Raw genomic sequence first — 27,454 nt, forward strand, 5'->3', positions numbered from 1 at the left:
TAGCCTTTTTTTAAAAACCTGAAAGAAATGGCACAGTGTGCAAGGAAGAAATGTAAAAGAAAGGTTGCAGAGATACGAACAGTCTACGGAAAATGTGAATCTTTACCTTCCACTACTGAATCCATCCAGGGAGAAACTGTGCCCTCTGACCCAACAGCTGCCTGCGTAATACAGCATTTATGCTAGGTGTATCCCACACTTAAAATACATGGATTTTATATACTCGCTCTTACAAGCAATATTTTCAGAGCAGTCTTCCTTTGACTTGAAGTCCTTCTCTTCCGTGATCTGTTGCAGGCAGGTAGACCTCACGCATCATTTGCTTCTCTTTTTTTTGTTTTAAATGATGGAGCATTTCCCCCATGCTAGATACTGACCTTCTACCTCTTAAGCACCCTCTTTCTCTTAGGTAAAAGGAGATTATGCTGAATAGTCACACTTAAATACCTTTGGCATGAGAGAATAGAGAGAAGGCCAGGAAATCTCTCTTTAAAACCGTTTCTCCCAGGAATCCCACTTCTGGCTTTACTCCTGGGTTCATGACTATCCCGTCCATGCCCACTGCCAGGGCTGGAACCCCGTGTTTATAGACCACTGCCCTACCCCGATCCCTCTCCTCTCTCCTTAACCCTCCCAGCCCGCCCTCGCACACACCGCAGCGAACCCAGAGAGCTAACCCGCCTGCAAGCTCTCCTCTTTGCTGCTTTCCTAGTTGACCAAACATTTCCTCCAGCTCTGAAAAGCACTGGCTAAGTTTCTAGCATGCTAGGTAAGATTAAATAATCACCCTCACAGATGTAAAATATCGCAGTATGATTTATTAAAAAGTCCAAAATTTTTACAGAGCTTATGAAGACATGGGGGGGGGGGTGGGGGGTGTAAGTGTCCAGTGAAATAAGTGTCCTGTTCAGCTTTCTGCAGGTTTCGGTCCCTGAATTGAAGGGTACGTGAGCATCACTTCCAGGGCAACACCAGCTGCGAGGGCGCAGAGGCACGGAGCGGGGACAGCCCTATTCCCACCCGCAGCTCTTCCGACCAACTCGGCTGTGCCTTCAAACTTCCCCCCAAACGCTGGGCCTTCCCAAAGCCCGACCTAACATCCAGCAATGGCGTCGCTCTCTAGTCCCGCTGGGCTGCACAGCTCACCAGCAGCAGAGGGGTGGGTTTGGGCTTCCCCGGGTAACGAAGCTCTTGCAGCGCGGCATGGGCTGTGTTCAGCTGGCACACACCCTGTGTTCAGCTGTTAAACACCCGTGAAATTGTGCAGGACCCCCTCGTGGGAAGGCTCTGCTGTTGCCCATCACCCTCTGCCTCTCCTTGGGCCGCAAGAAGCCATCGTCTGTCAAACTTGAGTTACGAACTAAGAAGAGGCAATGAGAAGGCACTCTCCAAACAAATTCACACTTTTGTGTAAAGCAGAATTCAGATATATTCAAGGAGAAAACACCTCTTCGTTGTGCTGTTTGGAAGGTAAGTATGATCAGATTTGGCTTTTCTTTTAATAGTTTCATTCCTCCGTCATGCCCTTCCCATCTCTTTCCCTTTGAGATTTACTTAATCCTACTTGAGAAAAGAAAACTGCTGATCAAGATGGGAGTTATTTCAGCATCTGTTGCCGAAACATTACCTCATTTCTCCCGTCCTTTTTACTCTCCAACATTCAGCTGTTCCCTCCAAGACTCTTAACTTCTCTTGTCTTCTGTTAATTAAAACCCAATTAGGATTGCCTGCTGATAACTGCAGACTGGTCTAACAAAGCCTGGGCTGTTGCTGGGTTTATTTTGTTAAGTGTCATATGAATAGGCAACAGCAGGTCTTGCTGGAGCATAAACATAGCTCAAACTATTCTCTGCGAGTGTTTGCTTTTTGCGTGTACTGTGCTAATTTGGGGAAAAGGTCTCTCTAGAAGTTGTTTTCTTCAAAAATATTTTAAAAGAACATTCTTGTGTTTCTCATCTTGCATAAAATTGACAACATTGATAGCTTTTAATTACCAGAGGAAGCAAGAAGGAACACAGAGGAAAATCGGCGTAGCCACTGTGACCTTGTTCCAATACGTCCCGGCAAGGGACGATGAGCCCCCATGGCTGGGGGCATCCAGCTGCTTGGGCAGCTTAGGCAAGCTGCACCTTCTAACCCCATCTGAAGATGGCACTGGCTATTTTTTAGCATCTTAGAACAGCTCTAGGAGTCATATGGCTTATTCCTATTCATTGCACAATAATCCTCCAATCTATTCTGCATTAAAAAAAAAAAACCTTCTGTAAATACAGCGTTATTTTTCCTGCTTTGCCTGCAGCCTCCTTAGCATCGCTCCACGGCAAGTAAGCATCTACCTTGGTGAACCCGCTACTGAAATGCTGTCACAGCTACAGAGGTAAGCTGAGCATCAGCGGTCACAGCACGAGGAGGCACGATACCCACAAAAGTGCTCTGCTGTCGTCTGGAAGTGATGAGTCCATCTGGCACGTTTGTTTTCAGTCATATAAAGAATTCCTCCTCCTCGTCCTCCGCTCTGTTTGCAGGGCTGGCTCGTGGTGTTTGCGAGTGGAAGCCCGAAGCTCTTTGCCCTGCTCCTTTGTTCCTTTTGGCTGCAGCAAACAGCAGCTGGCTCCTGTCCTGGGAGGGCAAAGCGCTGCCGGCCCCATCCGTGGGTGCTCGTGGCTGGAGGAGGCTGCTCCACAGGTCCCTGGAGAAGTGGTTCAGCGGGCAGCAGCCACTCGCAGGACTCGCCACGGCGAGCCCGGTGTCAACGTTGGTCTCCGCTGCCTGCCGACGAACGCGGCTTTCCTGGAGAGAAGCCTGCAGCTTGCTGCTCGCCTGCCTGCGGAGGGAGGTGGCATCCCACCACGACGGGGCTGCTGGAGCACTGTGAGAAGAGCAGAAGTGCCTATGGAGGTCACCGCCGGCTTGCTCAGGAGTAAGGGCTTCGCTTTGCTCAGATTTTGTTCTACCCTTCGTGGCTCTGACCTCCCGGCTTCTCTGCCCAGGATTACCCCGCTTTACAGGGAGAGGGGCTGGGACAGAGTCCTGCAGGATTTTTTCGTTGCCTGCATTATTATGCTGATGGGAAAGCCCAACATTTGTTTCACGGGGCTTTGAGCTGTCTTGAACCTGTTGAATAAAATTTGGAGAGAACCCCATTAACATATCGTTCTAGCTTTACTAGGTGATGCTCTCACCTAGCCTCGCTGTGCTGAAGTCACCTGCAGCGTGAGTCAGTCAGCCCCCAGAGAACAGCATAGGACTCTTCCAAGCCTGAGCGATGGCAGACGAAACAACGTAGATAATGTGATGCACACGGAGAAAAACAATCCCAGCTTCACACACAAAATGCTAGGTTGCGAGTTGACTGTAACCCCAGGGTCTCATTTCTGTGACAGACAGCACCGTGTTAGCATCAGTTCAGTGCCTGACAGCAGTCTAGAAAGCAAATGAAATCTTAAAGATTATCCCAAATGGAACGGAGAATGTTGTTATGCACGGTGCAGCCCTGGTCCCCCAGCTGGACCATGGTGTTTGTCCCTCAACCGCAGCGCACAACAGAGTATCGCGGAGCTGGAAAGGCTCAGAAATGGACAACGAGGACAACTGCAAGTACAGTAAAGGAACAACCACCTATACTGGGAATCTTAAGCCTGGGGGGGGAAGAAAAAAAAAACAAAACAACAAAAAACGTTTGGGAGGGAGAGGATAAAAGGCTATAAAACCATGAGCCACCTGGAGAAACAGACAGGTATTGTCCATTCCCTGCCATTTGCAACGCAAGAGGCAGAGGCCATCAAATGAAGCCAGGTGGATCCAATTTCAAATAAGAGAAGGTGGCAGTAGACCTGGGGAGGTCCCTGCCAAGGTGTCTTGTGGACACAAAAAGTTCACATGGATTCAAGGGGAGACTAGATAAACGCTTGGAAAGGAGAGTCACTGCAAGTTACCACAGCTGGCTTCAGAAGACCCTTGAGTTTAAAACAGGCAGCTCGGGAGCATATCGGTGGGGTGTAACACATGCACTTGTCCTCTTGCTGTTCCTCCCAGGGCAGCCGCCTGTGGCCAGCTGCTGGGCAGGATGAAGCCTTGGTCTGGTCCCCTGCAGACAGGCTGATGGTCTCAGGATTTTCTGTGGTCACCGCCAGCGCTCGGCTGAGCAGCTACGCTATGCTTGAGTGAAACAATCCCGTTGGCTCATCTGCCTCTTAATAAATTACAAAACTGAAATCACTGGTCACAAACCTTACTATTTTGAGAAAGAAACAAGAAAGTTACACTTGAATTTAGTTTCTCCCAACTCGTGCACAGCTTTCAGAGGGCTCTCAGGACTAGTGCACACACATGACAGATTTGCTGCAGGTGATCTAAGCACCTGCACACACCTGTGCCTGTCCCAAAACCTTCTAGGAGGCATCAGATCTACTGGAGCTCCTTCACGTCTGCAAATCCTGACCAGCTGCTTTTGGAAAGAAACTCCTCCAGGAAGCTACAGATGAAGTGGCATTCCTCTGACGGCTGGACAACACATGGACCAACGCTTACCCAGGGAGGAGATACCCATCAGACCAGCAAGGCCAAAGGGACCAGGACCTGCTAAGCACGTCCCACTTGTTCCTGCAGAAGATGCCACCCCCGGGGACACCAGCCCAGAGCAAGGCACCCACCTCGCCAACCCTCTGCAAGACTAGAGACACGCTTCATGTCTTTATGAAACAGCACATGGAGATGGTCCTACGCTCCTACTTAAGACTCCTACTTGAGTCTTAAGGATAAACTTGTAAAATTTGAGCCGCAGGGATCTCCTGTAAACACTCAGAGAAAGGACATGGAATAGAACAGTAACTAGTGAGCAACTTCGGGGGGGAGGGGGGAAAGGAGAGGATGTGGTTTATTTACTGCTTTATCAAACTACGCAGGACCAACTTCAAAGCTACGTGAAGATGCTCAGGGCCTTGTCCAGTCCAAGTGGGTGGCAAACCAGTTTATAGAGTGATACTGAATGAGAAGTATGCAAAGGCTGCCCTGAGGATTAGCGTTCAGAGTAGCATAAAAGTAGGCCATACAGAATAATTAAGCCGATTTGCTACAAATGAGCTCTGCAAGGAAAACAAAAAACCACAGGCTGGGCAAATTTAAATATCCAAATTACAACAAAAAATAATCAGAGGTGGGAGGGGCTGCTACAGTGAAAAGAAAGCACACTGAGCTAAGCTGCCCTCCTGCTCACACGTATCATCTCGGCACAGTCGTCTTTGTTGGGTTTTATTTATTTGTATTCGCACAACCTCTGGACTGCAGACTTGAACAGAAAACGCAGAGTTTTCCTACGACACGTTTCTTCGGCACTTTTGCCCAACTGCAGCTCACAAAGGGCTCACAAAGTCTATTGCAGGCGATGTTGTATCAACACTACACTTACAATACATCTGGGTTTGGATGCTAAAAATCTGCTTTCAAAAACATTTATAACATAACGACTTACCAGAAAAAGAATAGGCTGCTACGATCATTTGATTCAGGCAGGGAAGGGAAGATGTTAAACTAGCCTGCTCAAAAAAAGCATTAATACTTTCAATTTCAGGCGAGCAGTAATGATGTGAATTTAACAATATAAAAATATTCCAAGGATCTGTGCTTGTATTTATCAACAGCATCACAGCACTGGCAGATACCGATTACTGCATTCACAAATTCAATAGAAAACATAAACAAGCAAAATCTTAATTTCCATTTTTAACCAGTCCTGCTTTCCTTGGGGAAAAAACAAAACAAAACAAAACCAAACCAAACCTCCTCTCAGAGCACCACAGACACATACCTGAAGCAGAATTGTATTTCCTTCGTAGTCTTGCGTTTGCCACCTGGTGCTACTGATAGGAATACATGGGTTAGGCAGGAGAGGCACCAGCTGCCCGATTTCTTGCACCTTGAACTGCAAGGCTGACGACTCCTTCGGCTCGGCAGCCACCCCGATGGGCAGCTGCTTCAAGCAGAGCTGCACGGCAGTAATTTGGGTTGCGTACAGCACAAAGACACAGAAGCTACTTTTCTGCATAGTTGCTTCTTTCCGTAGGATCATCTCGTAGAGTCTCACTGCATCCTCGTAGTTATCGAAACTGCAGTAGAGGGTGACACGCAGGATTTCGGGGCCACAGTGCACCCGCCTGATGCCCCACACAGGCAACTGGTCGTCCAGGCCATAGAAGTCCTGCTGAGCTGGGGCACAGAGGCGGCTGTGCCCGTTAGCAATCTGGACACACTGGTAGCGCCAGGGCGGACGCTGGAAGAGTTCATGGACCTGGAAAATCCGTTCTTCTCCCAAGTCCTCGTGTAGAAAAAGGAGAACGGATATTCCAGGAAAGCCGCAGCTTCTCTTACGATATCTCTCGTAGTAATTCAATGGAGTAACTCGCTCAGACACCAGGAAAAGTCGAACGTCTGGGCAGATCCACTCCAAAAGCCGATCCAGAGTTTGCTGCAGAAGCAATGAGCGTTCCGAATTGGCGAGAAGATGCAGAGTCATCAGAGAGTCTGCTCTGTCATCCATTGCAAACGTTCCTGACAGAAAATAAAAATAGACAAATTGGTGCCTTCCCTCTCTTTCTCCTACTGTTGGAGCCTCAGTAACATGAGGGGTGTACTGTAAGACTCAGGCAGAATGAGTTCAATCTTCTACAAGCTTTGCAATAGCCTGATGAAATATGCAGGTCTGCACAGTTAATGTACACGAGGCAGGTGAAGAGGGACAAGGCATTATGTGACCGGTCCCAGGTCACTCACATCACAGCAGAGCTCAGATGAAGGCTCATTTTCCGACTCCAAGATCTGAGCTCTAGTCACTGCATACCTGCGACCGACGTGTCCAGAAACACCTCTGTGTCCTACCGCTCCTGTCCTTCACAGGACAGGGCAGCAGAGATGAAGAGCACTGAAGCACAAAAGCAGTAACGCTCCAAGATGAGATGACTTTGTAAGGACACTTGCCTGTCAGCGGTGGAAACACGTGCTCTGGATCCGGCCGAGTCCCACCGGCGTGCATCTCAGTGCGATCACCACCTTTTGCAAAGGCAATGCGGCACTCGCGTTTGAAAACCTCAGCGTATTTTCTTGTAGTCGGCAGGCTGGGCTTTAGCTCGTTGTAAAAAGCTTGTGATCTTTGTGAGTCACACCCTTCTGGGGCATACAGATAAGCTATTCTTTAAAAACAAGGAAGGAAAACAGACTAACAAAAGACAAAAAAACCCATGTGAACACAACAGATAACAATAAGGGCAGATATGAATCAGCCTCAGGAAAGAGGAGCTTTGGGAAAAAACCTTGACTCCTAGTTACACGCTACAGGTAGCTCACTGCCTAGCTGGAAACCAGGCCCCGGGTTATTAGACATAGCCCATAAAAGCTGGGTACGAGGCTTCCCCCTTTCAGTGCCTTGTTTGCCTCTTTTTCCTCCTCTTTTTTTAATGCTGAGATACCCATGTAATCAGCACTCTTAGACAAATTCCAGGTCTTTTTCCTTGCTCCTTGGGCTTACATATTGGTACTTAATTTAGCTTATTGTGTAGATTACAATAGGAATGCTGAAAATACACCTCTTTCCAGGCCTCTTCTAGTGTCTAGACAATAAATCACACTGTCCCTTCATCTCCTTATTTTGCCAACCCAGGAGCAACACATACAAGTCAAGCCAACTCCCGTTTTCTACACAGAACTGCCCCTACCACAGCCAGTATTTAAATCAAAACTGGGGCCCCCAACGATGTATCCGGCTCCATCTAACGAAGAGCAACACATCTCTCCCTGCCGACATACCGATTTCCCTCTCAAACAGCCAAGCACACAAAGCAGTGGTTCACCGTGCAGAAATCCCAGCATTAATGAGTCTGTTATTTAAAACTCTGAACTAATTTTTTTTTTTTTAAATACGACCCTAGTGCTACATTCAACTGAGCAAAGTCTCCAAGATCTAAAGGCACAAGTAGCGGTGCCTTGGTTTCCTTTATGCAGAAGATCACTCTCACTGGTAGAAATACGCATTCATGCTTTAAAACCCCACTGACGCCAACGTACAATAAAAATAAGGCTGACTAGAAAATGAGGAAAAAATTAATTTGCACTGATAGAGAAACCCACCCACATCACTTCCAAGTAAGTAACAACAACTGTTGGGAGGGAGACAAAAAAATCCAGCCTTCGGACAATTGCAGGAAGAGAGCGAAGAGAAGAGCGCAAGTGCTCAAAACATTGAAACGCTCTAGATGAGCTCTGAACAACACAATTTTACTAAAACGTGGAAAAGGAAACGACGCATCAGCTCTTTGCTACAGGGCAGGGGCAAGCAGTCATCTGCCTTCCTGCACGTGAGGAAAAAGGGAAAACACTGAAACTAAGAAAGGTCACCGGGGCTCGGTTTGTAGCTGGAAGCACGAGCTGCATTTCAGGGTCCCTGTTCTGGTAGGAGACAATGGTGCTGGGCACGGCAGAGACGCCTGGCACGGCCACGGCGGCAGCGTGCTGAAGCAAGGCACCACCCCTGCGGTACCGCCTTAGGGTCAGGCAAACGAGCAGAGACCCGTAAGAGTCAAAGCGGGTAAATACGAGTGAACGTAAACACGGTGGCGGGGGAAAGCAATCCTCACCCTGCACACGCAGCGGTGGGGCCGCGGTGGGTGAAAGCGGCAGCTTCGTGGCCAGCAGCAGCCCGAAACAACGGTATTACTAAGGGAGGAATAGGGAAGGAAACAGAAAATATTGTACGGCAACATATAAATCCACAGCGCATCTGTATGTTGAGTAGTATGTGCTGTTCTAGCCAGCCTTTAATAAAATGGATGCGGAGATTTAGGGAGAAAGCAGGAGGAGGAAGAGACGAGTAATGAAAGAAGCCACTTCAGTGAGAGACGCAAGCAGACGAGGACCTTCGGCCTAGAGAAGGAACCGTGGCAGACTATGCTATAGATCTACAAGGTTATGAATTGCATCAGGAGGGTAAAAGGGCAGTCATAGGCTAAAGTACCCTCCAAAAAAGCAGCCGGGGGATAAACTGCAGCTAGCAACACCCATTTCCAAACAAGCGAGGAAACACTTCTCCCCACAGTGTGTTGTTAAGCCGGCCACAAGGCAACGTGACATCACAAGTTTTTAGGGATTCAGAAGGTGACTGAGTACACGGATTTACCAGACTGCTAGGGGCTGGGTGATGAGTTCAGGGATGCAGAGCATGTGCATTTTTCGCAACCGCCGAGCTACCTGAACCAGCCACCCCCTCGCCTGCCAGCGCTCGTTCCACCATGCCTCCCCTCCCACGAGCAGGCTCACCCCACCTGCACGCTCGCCCCGTGCACTACGCTCGCTCCCTGGATGATGACCCCCTTGGGCTGCTCCTACACGGCAGCCCCGGTACCTGCCCTCTGTTTCCCCTTCTCCCACGGAGCAGAGGACCCGGTCGCTCCTCCACCAGTAAACCGTTTATCTTCACGAGCGCCAAGAGGGAGCGAGCGCAGGTTGGCGCTGCTTTCCTTGCACAGTCCCATCGATCACTACAGGCTCGCGCAGCTCTCGGCCCCCATCCCCACTCGAATCGCATCAGCCCGGCTGTTTAAAATCCCGTGGGGGCAGCAGCACTGTAGTGATGTAGATAAAGTACCAGTAACGTGAACTCTCTCAGAGGAGCTGTACAGAGCAAGGGCTGGTGAGCCAGGAGGAGTGGGGGTTAGGAAACGATGCAGACACCACATCTCCCTCCAGCTCCTACTGTAGCCAGTGGGAGCCAAACTGGTTTCCAGATGGGCAGGCGCCTCCCACGGAGACTCCGGAAGGTGACCAGCATCTCTCCTGTGCAGAGCTGGGATCTGATGCAGCTGCCATCCATTTCAAGCGTCACCAGGTTTTACAACAGCCAAGAAACTGAGCCTAGGCACAAAAAGGGCCAAATCCTGAACCCTGCCACCACGCCGTGTTTCCTCGGTGAGCGGCGCGCTTGCTGGGGTGGGATGGGCTCTATCACAGGATGGGCACCTGTGAGCTCTATCTGATGGAGCTGCCTGGAGAACAGTTTTAGGCCTGGTTCTTGGACCCGTAAGCTCTCCGGCAGCTCCAGGTCAGGGGCACCCACCACTCCTACCACGAGGAGCATGAGATGAACTGAACATCAGCCTTGCCTGAACCCCTCCTTCGGAGGGCAGCCCCACCATCCTGGCTAAGCACTGTCCAGTAGAGAAGCGCTCTGCTCCTCTTCCACTTTTCTTTGGCATCAAAACGTCCACGGGGAAGGGTTCAACCCAGGCTCCCCAACCTCGGACAAGGGTATTCTCATGCCCTCACTTTTGTCTCCAGCCTACTGCCCCCCTAAACCTCGGGGTAAAGCTAGGATGCCATGACCATCCTAGCTGCAGCCTGGTGAGTTTAGACCTCCTCATCCACTGCTTTTCTCAGAGGCACCAAGAAGTTCTCGGGTTGGAAAGGGATGACTGCCACCAGAGCAAAGTGCTGGCTTTTGCTGGATCTTGGAAGAAAAGGGAAGTGCTGGTTTCACTCCGATCCCCGAATGCAATGAGTCCTTGCCTTCCTCTCTGCTTCCCCTTCCCCCAGCTTTCCAGTCTGGCTGCCAAACGGAAAAGCACATTATTCATAGTGACCTACTGAATACGCCAAGAAAGATTTCCTTAAGAGATTAGAAAAATAGCAGTTCAATCTTATGTGGAAAGTCACTCTGCTGAGGGGAGGAGGAGGGGAAATATTCTGATATGGTACTCAAAAAAATATACCAGAGCACCATTCCCACCTGATAGTGACTGGCCACACAGCAGAACGTACAGCAGGCTGCTGGGGCAGTCCAGCTTTGTGTAAGAGCACCTGAAATACGAATATTTGTATCTACCACCAATATACACACGAGAGTAAGCCCCGCCTAAAATAAAGTCCAAACACAAACAACTAACAAACGCTTTATTGTGCGAAGCCTCAGAGAATATTACCTGCTATGTGTTTAAAATCTTACGGCGGAAAGGCATGGCAAAATAATTAAAAATTCCTTTTCATGATGAATTCTTAAGATGTGCTTAGTCCTCCGCCGTGCTCGGAGCCCTTCGCTCCAGCTGACACCAGCAAGACTGATGATGCATCACAGGATTTAATAAGTTCATAGTAACATCTGTAAGGAAGTTACTTTAGAAGGATTTAGGCTTTGTATACTAGCACATAATTAACTTCAGAGAGACTGGGTGTGAATTACCTAGGCATCTCGGGAGCAGGCCTCATTAAATCCACACAATGTCTTGGGCTTACTAACTTTTTTAAAAGACTTTTTTTTTTTGTGTTATGCCAATCTCAAGCTCGTCCTGTAACAAGGACAAAAATACTAAATTAACCTGCTAGACGAAAATTATCTACAGCATAGACAGCCCTGAGACGAAAATCAGGATTAAGGTCTTACTTGAATACAAAAAACTTTTCAAAGAGTTTGTCTCTTGCTCCAAACCTTGTGACTCCAACTCATCATCACTTCGGAGGAAAGTAAAACCCCAATGATGAAAAGAGGGAAAAAAAAAAATCATCTAACCTGTTGCATTTATTTAAGTAGACTTCTCTCCCGAATAGTTCTTGCTTCCTCTTTTTAACCAGCTAACAAAGAGTAGGAATGCAGCAGACACAGAAAATACAGAGAGCTCCACCACACACAGCAAATCAGGATCCAAGCACATACACACACAAAACAAAAAAAGAAGGGAAAAAAGAAGAAAAAAAAAGAAAAAAATACGGTTAGAAAGAGGAGAAGGAGGGGGAAGCTCGCTGCAGGCTGCAGCCTGTCTTACCTCGCAGAGCTACCAGGAGGGCTGACCCTCGGCTGCTGCTGGGAGTCGCAGCTCCGACCTGGCAGCAGCATCGGCGCGGCAGGCTGCAACTCCTCCCAGTGACGGGACACAGCGACTTGAGACTCCTGCCGTGAGAAACACTACGCTAGGAGATGCACAGGCAAGATAGGGTTTCAAGACTCACGGGAGATAAAATGCAAACTAAAATGAGAGAGGTTCCTCCTGACACTCGGCCGCAGCGGCTGGGGAAACAGGCATCCTTGTGGCAGTGCAGTGTGCCATCACAGGGACAGCTAGGATCAAATCACATTTTCCCTGTACGCTTAGTGACTGTATTTATGAAAGTAAAGCAAGTAAGTTATCCTCAAGCAACGCAGACTTTGGTGCAAGTGCAAGGCTGGGAGAGCAGCACTGAAACACAGAGACGAGGGAGACCGCTGGCAATGGACCAAACCATGACCCCGCCAAAGCCCATGTTAAAACTGCCACAAGCTTTGAGGCAATCAAGCTTTTACCATCGGCACCTGAATGATCTCTCACAAAAAAGAGAGCCTGGACTGGGGATTGAGTGTCCAAATCCATACCGACTTCAGCAGGATCTTGGAAACCTCATATTAAACCGGAGTTATTGCAGTGATACAAACCAGGCTGATATCACAGCTGCCAACCCCAAACAAGCTCCCGTTCTGCGTAACCAGAGGGAAAGGCAACGGGGAGAGAGGATGCCGCTGCAGTCCGTAACGGTGTCGGGCAAGAGCCCGTCCGCTGATAGCACCGACTGTGCAGCAACGCCGCCCTCCCTCCAGCCCCTCTTCTGTGCTCTATGGGGTGCACGGGATCCAGCGGCAAGACAAGGGTCAGGGAGAGGAACAAAGAACCTCTGTGTACCTGAAGCCTGAGTCAGCTTTCCCACTCCTGATGCCCTAGGACGCCCGAAACACGTGTGGTTGTATAGGTGCCTTTGACATACGCTGGCCTCCCTCCAGTTACACGGCTGATGGCCACTACAGCCACACGCAAGGGAAATCGCGAAGAAAGCACGAACAGCAGAGGGTCATTCAGATGGACTGCCTTCCTGAGCTGCACTTCCCAAGCAGTGTGAACACAGGGAAAAGTAGAAAGCCTTCCAAATAAGCGCACGTAACCAAAGATGCACAAGTTCCTTTGCAGAAACTCCCGCACGGTTCAGGCCTCGGCAGTCAGGTTCCCATACCGACTGCTACCGGCGGCGTGCCCTGGCTTGCAGCAATGGGCACGCACTGCGTGCCCCAAAAAGCTGCAAAATATGCTTTGCCCTTTATAGCTTCCTATTAGTAACAAATATGTCGTAAAAAAGTATAACATGTCCTCGCCTGGCTACAGACATCCCACGGCAGCCACAAACACACAGTTTGTGAGATTTGGATTTATACAACCTGATTGAGGCAGCTTTTGTATTCAGCTCCAACCAACTTAAAGGGGGCTTATAAAAAAGGTGGCGGCAAACATTTTAGCAGGGCCTGTTGCGACAGGACAAGGGGGAATGGCTTTAAACTGAAGGGGGGTAGATTTAGACTAGATATAAGGGAGACATTTTTTATGCTGGGGGTGGTGAAGCACTGGCCCAGGTTGCCCAGAGAGGTGGTGGATGCCCCATCCCTGGAAACCTTCAAGGTCAGGTTGGACGGGGCTCTGAGCAACCTGATCTAGTTGAAGATGTCCCTGCCCACGGCAGGGGGGTTGGACTAGATGAGCTTTAGAGGTCCCTTCCAACCCAAACTATTCTATGAATCTAAATCTGGGCTATGTGTCCTCAGCACGTTATGGGGCACTTCCAGACAGATAGATTCTTCCTCATTTTTCAGTTTCGTTAAAATACTTCAAAAAAACCAAACCCAAAGCACTCCATACACACAACCAAGATCCACTAAACATAACGAGCCAATAGGAGGTTATATCAGAAATTAGTATTAGAAAACAAAGAGCCAAACTCTAGCACCGACCCGAGATGGCATCTTTGGGAGCCCTCTGCCCACATCCCCAGCATCAACCCCACTCCCACCCAGGTCAGTGTGGGACGAGGGGGGAGTCAGCTTGCCTACATGTGAATTTAAGTGCCTAGCTTCACGGACTCATTTCTGAAGGATTTAACCTAGCAATTTTTATATAAATTACACTTCGGTTAAAAACCTTCCAGAAAAACAGGCACATCTCGGCAAAACCAAGACTTGCAGGGCCCAGTGAAGTGTTTATTTAATCAGCTTACATTTAGCGTGGTTGAAGACAACTCAAGGCAAAATTCTTGGAAGGCCAGCAGCAGATGCCGAGAGCAACTGCACCCTACCGAGCGTTAATAAAAGCAAGTCACCAGGAGATGGTGAGCTTGCCAACGAGTCCAAGCTCCAGCTTAAGGAACAAGTCAGACCTACGCGGTGTGAAGGCTTCTAATTACTCCCTTTCCCGAGGACAACCCTCCTGAGATACAGAACGATACACCCCAAATTCTAATTAAAAAAACCAGCCTTGGCCTGGATCCCACATTATGTTGGAATTGCAGATTTACATAATTAAGTTGATAACAAGTGCTGTGACAGACAAGCTGCAGGAGATTATTAGCCTCATCTTTAACAGAATTTCAAAAGAAGCAATATCCAAACATCGAACAAGTATTAGCAGAAGTGGCTCGCAAGGTCGAAGGAACTCAGGCGCTACTGGGATTTGGGGCATGCCCTAGCAAACTTTGCAAAGAGAAAGCTGCACATGAACTCAAAAGCCACAGTAAGGCGCTATCAGGCTCTAACGTGGCTTCACTTTGAGGACTTCAGGACTTCCATTCCCATTGTGGTTTTTTCCTCTCAAGAACAGGGCCGCTAAAGGCTATTCATAAACAGCGAATGGAAGTTACACCTACTGGTGGATCCCCCTTTCCTTCCGGCTTCTCCTCAGGCAAACGGGAGCGCGTAGCTCCCAGACCATCATCTCTCCAGAAAATTTCCTCATCTCGGTCACAGCTAATGCAGGTCAGCAGTTCCAGGACAAGGAGGTGAAACAGGCCCCTCTCTCCTGAACAGCAATACGCCTTCTTGCTTTAGGATAAACAGCCGCTGAGAGCAGGCTGACTATGTCAGGCTGTCTGGAGACCCAGGCAGATATTGCTGTGTTAGTTACAGTCACATCACGCTTGCAAGATCTTCTCTGCAAGCAAAAACTATATGAGAACAAAGGTCAGATTGTGTTTGGTATCAGAAGACTCAAGGACCAGAAGTACCTGCCTGAACCTCACGGCCTTAGCGTGGCATGAGGCACAAATATTATGCTGCAGAACCACAGTTTGTCAGTGCACTTCCTAAAACAGCCGGGCTGTCCTTGAAAAACCTGGCTTAATTTCAAAGGTTGTAAAAATAAAGAAATTCACGTTAGATGTAAATACAATGATAAGCTCCTTAAAGCAAGAACCAATGCTGTGTCCTTCCACATACCGGGTAAATACAATTGAGGCTCCAGGTACTAACCTAATGAGAATAATAAATAACTAAGATTGAAAACAAGAGGGTAAAAAACCCTCCAGACCAAAGATGATCCTAACAGCCCACCTAGAGAGAAAGCGTAAGTGTCCCCAGGTAGTAAGACCACATCTACACTAGATTTTCAGAGCACAATTGTTACTGCAGTTACAATGCAGAAGATGCCAAAGAAGCTAAAGATGCTGGAAGTGCAGAAGTAGAGTGATTTGAGAACCCGGGGCACACCTCCTACCCTTTGGAATAGTATTTTCACTCGTTTCTGTCTATTATTCACCAATTCCTAGCTAAAACCTCATTTTTCTGTTGCTCTTCACTTCCTGATTTTATTACCTGAGCAGATTGAGTGTAAAATATTATTCCATGTTGATATTATTCTGTATCACAACACACAGACCAAACCGACAGACAAGTGCAGAGCAGTGCAGTTTCAGACGTCACTCCCTCACCTGGGTTCCAGCTCAGAAAAGACTAGCAGTAGGCTCAATTTGAATCGAGACTTCCTAGAACTAGAGTTCATACTCGCTTCTTCGTGAAATCTGCTTTCCCTGGAGGAATGCAGTTCCCAGCTTCACCCAAGAGTGCAATGAGTAGCAATTCCTTCGAGGGAACAAGCAACTGAGAGCTCTCTCTTTGCCGAGCACCCAGCACTAAATCATGCAGCCTGGGACTTGGGATGAATTCCTACAGATTTCAACAGGCATTTTTCCCAGTGAAGGCTGAGAGACACAAATCGAACCACAGCAACGGCGCTGGTCAACGTGCTGTTATTGGAGCACCGCTCATACGAGACTTTAGTGTTGTACAGTGTCAGCAGGAGGAAAGCACCCACGGTGAAGACGCATGAAACAGGGCTCTTGGAAAGGCTCGGTGTTAAAGAAACCAGCGCATACCTTTGTTCTCAGCACCTTCGTTTGGAGCGTTAGTGCTGCCCCTACCTTCCAGACGCCACCCAGTGAGTATCACAAAGGCACCCGAGCAGTTCAAGAAAACCGCACCGTCAGCGCGATTCTGCCCAGTGCGGCGCTTGGCGTTAAGAGCCTCTGTGAACTGCAAAATTGCAGTTGATTATTAAAACACATCACTCAAAGAACATGAAACATGCACAGGAGATACCGTGCGTTTCCAAGAGCTCAGGAAATATTCCTTTTGGGAGAGCTAAATCCCTCCCTGATTTCCATAATACATGTTTCCCTATGAAGGTTATTACTAGTGAGCCCAAGTGCTGTCATATCACGTAACTGCAGACCAACTGCTGGAACAACGGAGCTCAAGACACCGGGATTTCGGTCTAGACAGGGTTTGTTAGTATTTTCCTATTCATTTCCTTAAAACCCACTCCAAGTTCCTGACGCACGAGACTCGCAGTACGTGCTGCGTCTCACAGGTTACCCCAGCTCCGTAACGCTCATCCAAAGAGGCGGTCACACTAGATAGAAGGGAAAATAAATGAGCAGATAATAAATAATAAGCGTAACAAATATATTTATCACCGCCAACTAATCCACGCGCTTTCTGTGGCCTTTGGAAGACCCTTGAAGTTTTTCCCGCTTGTAAGAAACACCTTCAGGAAATAAAATCTGGCATCACAACTTAAAAAGACGTCCCGTGACTAGGTGGGAAACTCACGACTTTCAGATTCCATTTCCAGACCCAACGCTCTTTCGCCGCGTCACCCGACGTCGCGCGTGTGACTCTCAGCCCTCGTTTGCCTCATCCTTCGACAGGTCACCCCAAACGGGAAGAGAAGTCGCTTTTCCCGCCCCCACCCACGCTGCTCCAAAACACATTCCTCGAAGTTTCGACTCGGAAACTTGGGGGGGGGGGGGGGGGCAGCTTGTTGAAGACGTTTCTGGATGCTTAAGAGAGCTTTGGTCAAGGCAAGGAAAAGAAAGGGGGGGGGGGGGGGGGGAAGGAAAGAGGAAAGCTTACTGACAAGCCCTGTGCAGAGGAAAGCAGGTGGCTGGCACCCTGAGCACCGGGCGGCCAGTGCCGCCCACCCCCCCGCCCGCTCACCGGGCGCCCCGGTCCCCCGCGGCCGGTTACCGGGGTGGGGAGGGGGAGGACGGGACCCGGCCTCCCGCCTGCAGGCCCTGCCGCACCGCCCCCGCCCGGGTGACGGCTGCCGGGCAGGGCTCCCCCCCTCGGGCCCCGGGGCGGCCGAGGGCAGCGGCGGCGGCTGCCGGGCGGCGGCGGGGGCTCCCCCCCGTCTCCCACAGGCCGAAGGAGGGGGGGGGGGGGGGGGGGGGGGGGGGGGGGGGGCCGGGCCCCAGCGCCCCCCCCTCCCCCCCGCTCCGAGGCCGGCCCGGCTGGAGCGTTTGGCCGTTTCCCCTCACCCCGCCGCGGGAGCGGGGGACCGAGCCCACCCGCGTGCTCCGGAGCGGCCTCTCCCGGGGCCGCGCTCCGGTGCTCGGCGCGCCCGTGTGGCTTCGCCGCGGGGCCGCGCCGCAGGCCCCACTCGTTTCACTCGACCTGTGAGAAGACGAAGGGCCAGTTGGCAGAGCCTCGGCTGCGTTGCTGGCGCCAGTGTCACGACTTCGGGCGTTCGAAGCGGTTTATGTACTGCAGGCTCTGCTTTTTTGGTTACCATCTGAACACCTGATGAATACAAGTTACTAAACCCACATTTTGCACAAGGTTTGACAATGCCCACCCACAATCGCGGAAGAAGTTTTGCTCCACGCGCCTCCCTGGCCCTCCCCAGAGATGCGCCTTCCTCCCTGCACAACCGCCGACAGGCTGCGGCGAACAGCGGAACAGCCCCTCGCCGCGCACACCCGTCACGCCGCTGCCTAAACATTTCTTTCCCGAGCGCGCACGGTACACTGCACCACCTTCGCTTTAGCTTCGGCTTCTGACAGATCAAACATCAGTGCCCTGCCAGCACTGGAGGGATAAGGCATTCGGTACGTTGCTCGAAGAGGAGGAACAGAATAGCAGTCATTAAGACTGGAGGGTTCATCAGCGTCTGTTGTACCTGGAATAAAAGCTAAGTTTTGAACTGCAGGAGAAAGAATAATTAATAAAATGTCATCGCTCTACGTTCAAATGTTCTTTCTTTTCCTATCCAGAAACTTCCGTGTTCATCTCAATGACATTAAACGCATTAGCTCCCACGGACTCACTCCCACGGACTCACTCCCCATCAAAGTTCCAGTTTTGGAGGAGAAATGAAGAAAAGAGCAAGACCCTGACTGAAGTGAAGCTGTTTTATAAACTGGACACATACTAATGCCAACACAGCAGCGCCTTCCCGCAGCGAGAGGTCCGGTGGCATCAGTAAGGTTACACCGAGCGTACGCACCGCCGCGCGTCGGGGGAACCTGCTGCTCTCAGGGAGACCACCACACCCACAGAACGTAAGCCAGGTTGCGCTGATGTGGGTGTTGTTGCGCACCGCCTAATCATCACAGCTGTTCGTTAAAGGTGTGCCACTATTTCCATTTAAAACAGCATCTTTACATTTTTACATTAACTTTCACCTCTGCCATGCCAGATAGGTTAAACATTTAAACGTGCCAGTTTGGTTAAACATTGGAAGAGGCTGCCCAGGGAAGTGGTGGAGTCCCCATCCCTGGAGGTATTTAAAAGACGTGTAGATGAGGCACTTAGGGACATGGTTTAGTGGGCATGGTGGTGTTGGGTCGACGGTTGGACTCGCTGATCTTAGAGGTCTTTTCCAACCTCAATGATTCTATGATTCTGTGATTCTATGATAGAGAGTTAAAAGATGGATAAAGCCAGCTGAAAGATTCGGAGTATTCAATCCAGTTCGTGGGCACACTCTATGAACACTTCCCTACATACTGAAGGACAGAAAGTCAGGTGAATTATTCGCCTGTTCTTTTATCCAGCTTTCACTTGGATATATATAAAGTTCGGCATTTTACAAACTTTTCATGACACATTCCAGAAGACAGAGGAGCCATTAAACTCGTGCTTCAGACTGAGCACATTGGTCATTTCATTCGCTATCCACGATATCAGAATGGATATTAACAGAAATCAGACTTTGGTACAGACACAAACAAGACCGTGCCTCGTACCAGCTCTACACGCTGCTGAGAGCCTAGTTCTAGACTGCCAAATCCTCGCTCTAATCCACGGGGTTCCGAGGAGCTGGGAGCTCGTGATCAGAGCCCACCTCGCCCCTAACCACCGCGATGAACAAAGCAGGGTTAAGGAGTTTTCGACGGAGCTATAAAGGTTCTGGCCAGTTTTGGACATACAACTAGAGGCCAGAAGGAGTTCCAGTTTTTGCTAGTTTTGACGAACTGGGAACCCCATCTCTGTGCAAGCTTGTCGCCTAAACCATGCATCATGACAGGCTCTATTACCATATATATATATATATATATGCACACCACCTATCAGGTACTGTACAATTTGATTACAATACATGTGAATAAAAATACTTCAGTCATCCAGAATATTTAGTGCAACGCTTCTGTTTTTACAGGTCCAGAAAAGTAAATCTTACGGCCAGCTGCCACTCCTCAATGAGCAATGGTAACAAGAACAGACAGTATTACATTAAAAGCTTTAGGGTTGACAGGGCAAAGTTTGTCTTTAGGAAAGGGGGCGAGGAGAGACATTTCATTCGGGAGTAGCTTAGCATCCAAGACCCAGTCTGCTTTGCAGACACGCTTAACATTCGTTTGTTCCGTAGCAAGTGGGGCAACCGTACGGATTAATTCTGGGAGACAAACGGAGCAAGTCAAAGCTGTAAAGGTAGCCAACATTGAAAAGAGCAAGGACGACATCAGGGAGACATAGGATAAGGTTATTTGTTATGATGGTAAATGAAGTGTACTCTTGACCCTTTAAAATAAACTTGTCTACACGGAAAGTACATGCGTATGTATCTTCAAATAGCTATAAAACTCAAACCCTACTTTTAATTTTAAAAGTCCTGAAGAATTAAACTCCATGTTTACTATGTCGTTACTGCACTTAACCGCACATTAATGCAAAGAAACCAAACGTACTAATAATTACTCATACATGTACCTACAATCCTAACTGCTGAAATTTTAACAGAATTACAAAGACGTTTTAAGTGGAAATTAAGAAAAGGAAGCAAAAATGAAATTAGATGAGGCAGAGCAGAATTCCACTATGGACTGTAAAAGAAATCTCACTAATGTACACAAACAGCGTAAAGGCACGAGCATCAAACTCACCTTAAGCAGAGTCCTCGTGATATCTTGTTCTCTCTGACCAGAGTTTTCACGTTCTCCATCTTTAAATCCTCAGTATCGTGATCGCGTTGTTCAACGGTAAAGGGCACATTTCCAAAAGGTGACTTCAGCAAAAGAGTCCCTTCCTGAATAATTAGTCTTCAAAATTCTATTAAATTTAAAATGGAAGCTATACTCTCAGTATTTGTTACTGAAGATAGCCATCGCCACCTGTCATTCTTTTAACAGACACTCTCGCCCACATAGCTTCTAAAAAAACCACCCTTAAACACATAATTATACAGTCATTCCTGTAACGTTCAGGCTCAGCACTTCCAAAAGCCACCAGAGATAGAAAGCTTCGGCTGATGCACAGCAAAAGTACAACCACAACGCTAAGGACAAAGTCCTCCTGTCATGGATAGCAACATTAATATCTCTGTAAGCTTCCCAGGGAAAAAGGACGTGAACCCGTTTCTCCCTGAAAAGCACACGGGAAAGCATTAACGTGCAATTATCACAACATTCATGCCATTAAAGAATAAGAGATGCATAAAAGAAAACCTTCACACCGATGCACGGAAGAGCGAGTCACATTTTGAGGAAGATGTTTCTGACGACTTCAGAGACAATCCAAACCCCAGACTCTCCCCCAGCGTGTACTTAGCATTGTTCTACGGCTAAACGACGACTGCATTTCTATTGACGTTTCGCATATACTGTACAGAGGCACACAGGTGTTTTAATAACGGTCAGCAAATACATTTTTGGAACGGCCGATGGCCTAGCTGTTTTCTTTTGGGGCTAAATTCTTGATGAACAATGGCAGGGAGGTCTCCCGGCCACCTCCCCTCTGACGACTTAAAAGCTCATCTTGTGTGCGTTGGGGGCATGCAGTAAACTTAAGTAAAGCTTAAAAAAAGTCAACAGTCAAGCTAAAGTATCACCCCAATTGCAGTCCCTCTCTTTAGAGGAAATATCCTACTACTGAACAATAACCAAGATTTGTATCTTAACAGGCTGGAGAGGGGTGAAATTGGGGACACATCATGAAAAATACTCTCCAGTCGCATTGCTACGTCAGACCACCGCCACATATTTAATACAGCTAATCAAGAAGTGCGCTGGCAGTATCCTAATGCTCTACAACCAAGTTCTTCTTTTTGTTTCAACTCCAGCTCTACATATCGGGAAGCCCATCCCGACTATATTTTTCACTATCTATGGATGAAAGCAATGCGAACCAAGAAAAAAGAATATTGCTTTGAATTAAAACAGAAAAATAGCTATGGCAGAGAAACCATGTGATGTGTGCGTTGGAATGTCAGAATTACCGTTTAATAAAAACTCTGCAGTACAATGCACACTTCAAACAATTTCTAACTACGAGAAAAATGATGCCACTAAACTGCAATTTTTAATCTATTTTTGCAGCATTCTGACAAGAAGAAAAAAGTTCCAGGGTAAGAACTAAAAATTTCATTACAGTAACAATTTTTATTGCATGTTTAAAATGCGTTTTTTAAAAACGAATAGTGCACACTGGCTTCACTTTAATCTCCTGAAATACGCACTTCATGATGGGAAGCCCTGGGGCTACAGATCCATCTGTGATGTTTATTAACAAAATATAATCCCGGTACGCTTCCCCACGGGACAGTATTTAGTTCCAAAAGATTGTCAACCCTGTACTCTAACACACTTGAATTAGTTGTTTGTGTACACTAAATCCATTTATTTTAAATTTATTTTGTCTACATTTAGTGAAATAAAAACATCGCCCTGTACAATCCACCATCAGCAGTGAGTACAACAGCAAAAATTATTATACAGTTTATACACACTAAAATCTTTTCCTTTTTCCTATAAAGAAACCAGAACAAACCTAATCAATATAGAGTTTAATTTAGAAGAACTCAAATTACAGAAGGGAAAGCCAAAATTATTACGGTCTTTTCTGAGCCCCGAGAAGTTCCTGATTCACGTTGTTGGAACAGTGAGTGCAGCTGGAAGAGTGAAACATGCTCAAGTTGTCTTCTTGGGTCTTCAAAAAATTACCAAATATTTAAATTAAACATGGCTAGTTAAAGAAACATTTGAAGCAGAGCAATATAACTGGGAATTCTGCCTTACCAGTTGTGGTTTCTTTTAAACCCAACTTATACAATGCGCGAAGTGCTAAGCAACACTACAGAAACACATTTACATCAACACTGAAGATCTGGGGAAATGAAATTCCAACAATTTTATTTTTTTAAATGAGCTGTATTTTCTAAATTTGTTTTTATTTTTCTGTTTTCATACAGTATTGAAAACAAACGCGGCACATTCACATTTTCCCGAAGAATTGTAAGGATGATCTCTACAGGGCTAACGTTGAAAAGCCTGAAGCTCAATCAATTGATGTTGAAAACTCTCAAAAGGAGTAAAAGGCTCGATCTGAATGGTCTAGAACATGTATTGTAATTTAATAGAAGAGATGGTCATCTTAATATTAATGATTTAAAAGAACTTCCCAGTTCATGCGAAGAGTATAGTCCAAGAATAAATCAAATTTTCTGAACGCATTTTATGCTACGTAAGTGTATACTTTGCGATCCTCAGGTGTTCGTGCCAAATATTCTCTCTCAATAAGTCCTTCAATACGTTTTTTAATAACAACTGGACTTGGTAAGAATCGGGCCTTCAGCTGCTGAGTTACCTGAAACACAAGATCAAAAACAATAATGTAAGATCACAGGGCAAGCAAGATCAGTAAGTATCCTAACTGACCAAAAGAATCAGAAAAATATATTTAGACAGGGCTGGCTACAACCATGAAGCATAAGAAGCAGTCTGCAAGCTTCTGACAGTCCCTCCCCCCGCCCCCCCATCAGTTGCTTGCTCATTTTTGGGTACGGTTCAAAGTACTGACCCTCTACAGAGGCACGGTCACGGCCTGAGAATCCTCTTAATTTCACAGCCCTGAGGGAGTTCAAGAGTGGAAAACGCGTACTATTCCTGAAGCTGTCAGGACTTAGGAGTTAAGAGCAGCAGGACTCTTTCGCTCTCTGCTAAGAGCTCAAATCACTCAAACCTGGACCCAACAGTCAGTAACAAGATTAAAGCAGAAAATAATTAATGTTAAGTACAGTGGGTTTTGTTGCCAACTGTTATTTCAAGGGATTTGATAACATCATAATAGCGCTAAAAGGAGGAAGGAAAATTAGGTATACCCGTGAGCACGTCCTAAACTGAAGCGTAAGGATTTAGATGTCTTCAGATAGACAGGGAGGAAAAAAAAAAAGGATGGATTAAATACAACATCCCTCAAAAGCCTTTCAGAATCATGCTAGTGAGAGCTGTGTAACTTTCATGAATTAACAGGAAAAGCAGAACTAATTCCCAAGCCCGTATCAAAACTGTGTACAAGTATACCTCTGCTACTAGCACATTGTGTTGCATCTTCTTCCTAGATTTCATTATCCGAACTATAGCAGCTTCTATCTCATGTTTTCTGTCATCATCTACTTTCTGCCTTGTTTCTTTCCTTTCTGGATCAGATTCTCCTTGTTTGGCAGCAACTTAAAGAAAAGAAAGAGAATGTAAAGTATGTTAGCAAAATTAAAATTAATTTCATTGTGTAAGTGTTAGCTTCACTATTCATCTAGACATCAAGTTATATTTTCCTGAGTTTTGACATTCTCAAACTTGGTTGGTTGTTTTTTTTTTTAATGAAAAGCAGCCACAAGAACGTATTGACACTTTCTGGCATAATTTGATAGCAACTGACAAGGTAACAATCTGTTATTTAATTATTGCTATGTTAAAATTTGAACAGTACTCAAATCTGCTTACAGGCACCACCAACCCCCACGCTCCCATTAAATATTTTTCTCCTTTATATAGCAAATAATCCATTAATTAAAATAGAAAAAGGTTTGAAAATTTACTTCACAAACTAGTTAAATACTTTAGAAGTTCATCAGTCAGAAGAAATAGTCCAAATTTATCCTCTCCAACTCCATTATACTCTTTGTATTCTGTTCTCCTCTTCTATTTATGCTTTATTTCTGCCCTTACACCTAGCTTTTCTTACCCTTTCACCCAAGCATCATTATAACCAAGCCCGCCTCCCACACTGCTATACCTCTTCCCCCCCTGCCCTTCTTCACTCAAAAGCCCCAGGTATTTATTGGTTTGAAAGAGATACACGTAAGAAGTCTTCTGTGTAAGACAAACATAAAACCACGAGTATCAAATTTGCTCTAAACCCACCTTGAACCCCAAATCATATTCCCCATTCAGAGACATCTGTGGAGTGGAAATGAAAAAGCAGAATTCTACTAAAGCTCGGACAGTTGTCACAGAATTTACTTTAATTATGCCAGGGAAGTGCCTTGGGCCCTGATCAGAGGGTTCTCAACATCCTCATTTGGCTGCTGCGCTCCTGCTCACCAGAGAAATTCTCCAGACGTGGCAGATGTGTTGACACCACAGCACTCTGCATGCGCATGAAGACAGTCTAGCTATCGCTCATGCAGAGGGATACCTGTAGTGTAACGTACGTAGGTATTACTGGGCTTCACACGCTTACATCCCTGGACACAGCGTGCTGCACAGAAGCCCAACAAGTTACATTATGTGCAAACAGCATGCGAATTGCCAATGTCGTGCTTAAAACACTGCCAATGATGCTGTATATTTTATGTACTGAGATCTGCAAAGTCATAACATATTTTTAGATGTACTAAAACGAAGAACTAATCTTCCAAAACGCTCTATGAAGTGTATCCACAGCAATGCTACAACTCAGAAATTATTTCTAGAGAGCTTTCTAGACAAAAAGTATCAATATTACTTACGCGTAACACAAACCAGCACTTTGATGAGCTAATGAAGTGGTATTGTGCCAATTGGTTTCTCTTATTTGTTAAACCCAAATCATTGCTCAAAACCATTATAGCTACCTGGCACTTGGAAATGGCTGTTGTATCATGGGCTAAAAACATCACTCAATTTCACAGCAGTACAGCAACTTAGAGGCAGTTCCTTACTTCTGAATCAACCAGTAGCATATTTTTAATTTTACTATTTAATTTGAATTTTCTCTTTCAACATTTCCTTTTAAGAGATAATTACAAATTTTGTAAAGCAAAAGGCTTAACTATGACTTCCACACTTTTCTCAGTATTTAAATTTTCATTTTGATGCAACCAATCATCAACAAAAAATATATATTACTCTCTTCCTTTTACTTACATGGCCATCAATCCTGCAAAAGATAATTTGACATTTTAAGGCAGTTTTGGGCCTGCAAGACAGCAGAATGTAAAGCTTACTTACCCGTCTGAATCTTGACTCTGTGTAGTTTAGATGTGAACTGATCATTCACTGTAAATATATGACCATTTTCTATTTCTTTTGATTTAGGCTCTTTTGTAAGAACACGTTGTGTCGGTTTGCCACATGCAAGGGACTGTAGGGCTCTAACCAGTTCTCTTTCGGGGATATCAGTTTCCTGTTGAATTTCCTAAAGAAAAATATCTTAATTAGTTTATGGCTATGGCAGAAGTAAGTACCATGTTTTGCAAACAGCAGCACTGATTGCTTGAAGTGTCCACCTTCAAGCATGCAAAATACTACTACTATGACAGTTGTGAGGCTTGAAAGGTTGGAATTCATTCAGTAGCAAAGTCTCAATATGTGCTATGCAACGTGATCCACCTGGGTCAATGCACAGACAGTGAATTCAGTCAAGTAAATAGTCACTATGAGCTGCAAATAGAAGAATAAATAAATCAGCTGTTTCATTTTACTGTCATTTTTGAGAAGGCTGAAAGGATTCGTTCGCTGCCTCCAACATTTGCTGAACAGAGTGAAACCAAACCTTCTAAGTAACTCAGTGATGGAAAACGTCCCTGATAGTTCCTGAGCATTCCTGACAAAGAACTGCATAAATGCTTTTGCATTCAGCAGCACTGTTGAAAATAAGATCTTTACAAATGGAAGCAAACAAGGTCTAGTTTCACCGTAACATAGAAATACTCTAGATTAATTACACCTGCTTTCTGAATAACCTGGAACAATTTATTTACAGCCCAGATGCCCCTGGCTAGGACTTCCCCAGGTGAAATACAAAAAACCCCCCATCATCGTGCAGCAAATGTATGAACTTTGAAGAAGAATATTTGTAAAAACACGTACACAGCTTGCTGCACCTCTGTCAGTATTCTTAGGAGTTCAGCTGAGAGCCGTATGTCAGATAAGCCACCAGTGATCATGAGTTAGTAAGCAAATTATACTGGATGCAGAACGATGTCTTAACATGCTCTAGGAGTAGGCCAACTACTACTGCTTCCTCAAACCTCACTTGTTTACTGAGCTCCCCTTCATTAGAAGTTCATTTTAGCTTATCTCCATTGTCTTCCTTTTTCTAGTTTGAGGAAACTGCAGACATCTCTGATTTCACATTCCCATTCAGACTCGAGGGACCTCTAGCAGCTAAAGATTAAGCCACCAAATAGAAAAAATAAACCGCACAGACATGTAACTGTCCGCAAGAGCTGTCACTTTCCCAGCTTCCCCACCTTCGGTTCCAAGAGCAGTATCAAGCTCTTCCACTGTCCCCATAAATTCCTAATGCTCATGGCACACAAGTCAAACTGATGACCTTCAGGCTAAAAGCAGCAGTAACAACTCCCAGTGATCAAAGTGCTAAAATCTGTAAAGAGCTGTAAAGAACTTTTAACAAGTTCTTTAAACAGTGACTAGAAAAATCAAATTTCAGAGTACAACTAAGTTCTATTAAATGATGTTATTTCTTGAGTGTACTCAAGTTTTTTTAAAATCAATCCATAAAAAAATGCCACTCTTCTGCGGTCATCCACCACTGACAACATGCAATAAAAATAATTTGGATGTACTGGCCTCTGCTCGGACTCTGTCATTAATTACAGTGCACCTCATATACATCTCACTACCAGGTCTCCGTGAT

At 46.4% G+C, this 27,454-nt stretch overlaps 2 protein-coding genes across 2 annotated transcripts in view; both read right to left on the minus strand.

Moving 5' to 3' along the window:
• Positions 1-798: 798 nt before the first annotated feature.
• On the minus strand, positions 799-7,248 carry FAM124B (family with sequence similarity 124 member B). The gene is made up of 3 exons (XM_076340883.1): positions 6,973-7,248; positions 5,807-6,546; positions 799-3,114 (listed from the first exon to the last, which is right to left on the minus strand). The coding sequence occupies exons 1-3, from the start codon at positions 7,025-7,027 to the stop codon at positions 2,482-2,484; spliced, it is 1,428 nt and encodes a 475-aa protein (XP_076196998.1). The 5' UTR covers positions 7,028-7,248; the 3' UTR covers positions 799-2,481.
• Positions 7,249-22,364: 15,116 nt separating this feature from the next.
• The window catches only part of CUL3 (cullin 3), a 59,931-nt gene continuing 54,841 nt past the window's right edge, over positions 22,365-27,454 (minus strand). The window contains exons 14-16 of the mRNA XM_076340885.1: positions 25,804-25,990; positions 23,896-24,041; positions 22,365-23,179 (exon numbers count right to left, since the gene is read on the minus strand). Of these exons, the coding sequence (XP_076197000.1) occupies positions 23,048-23,179; positions 23,896-24,041; positions 25,804-25,990 (465 nt within the window). The 3' untranslated portion in view covers positions 22,365-23,047. The remainder of the gene's footprint in view (positions 23,180-23,895; positions 24,042-25,803; positions 25,991-27,454) is intronic.

The sequence above is a fragment of the Aptenodytes patagonicus genome, chromosome 6 (genome assembly GCF_965638725.1).
Source record: "Aptenodytes patagonicus chromosome 6, bAptPat1.pri.cur, whole genome shotgun sequence".
In the NCBI taxonomy this organism is placed as follows: Eukaryota; Metazoa; Chordata; class Aves; order Sphenisciformes; family Spheniscidae; genus Aptenodytes; species Aptenodytes patagonicus.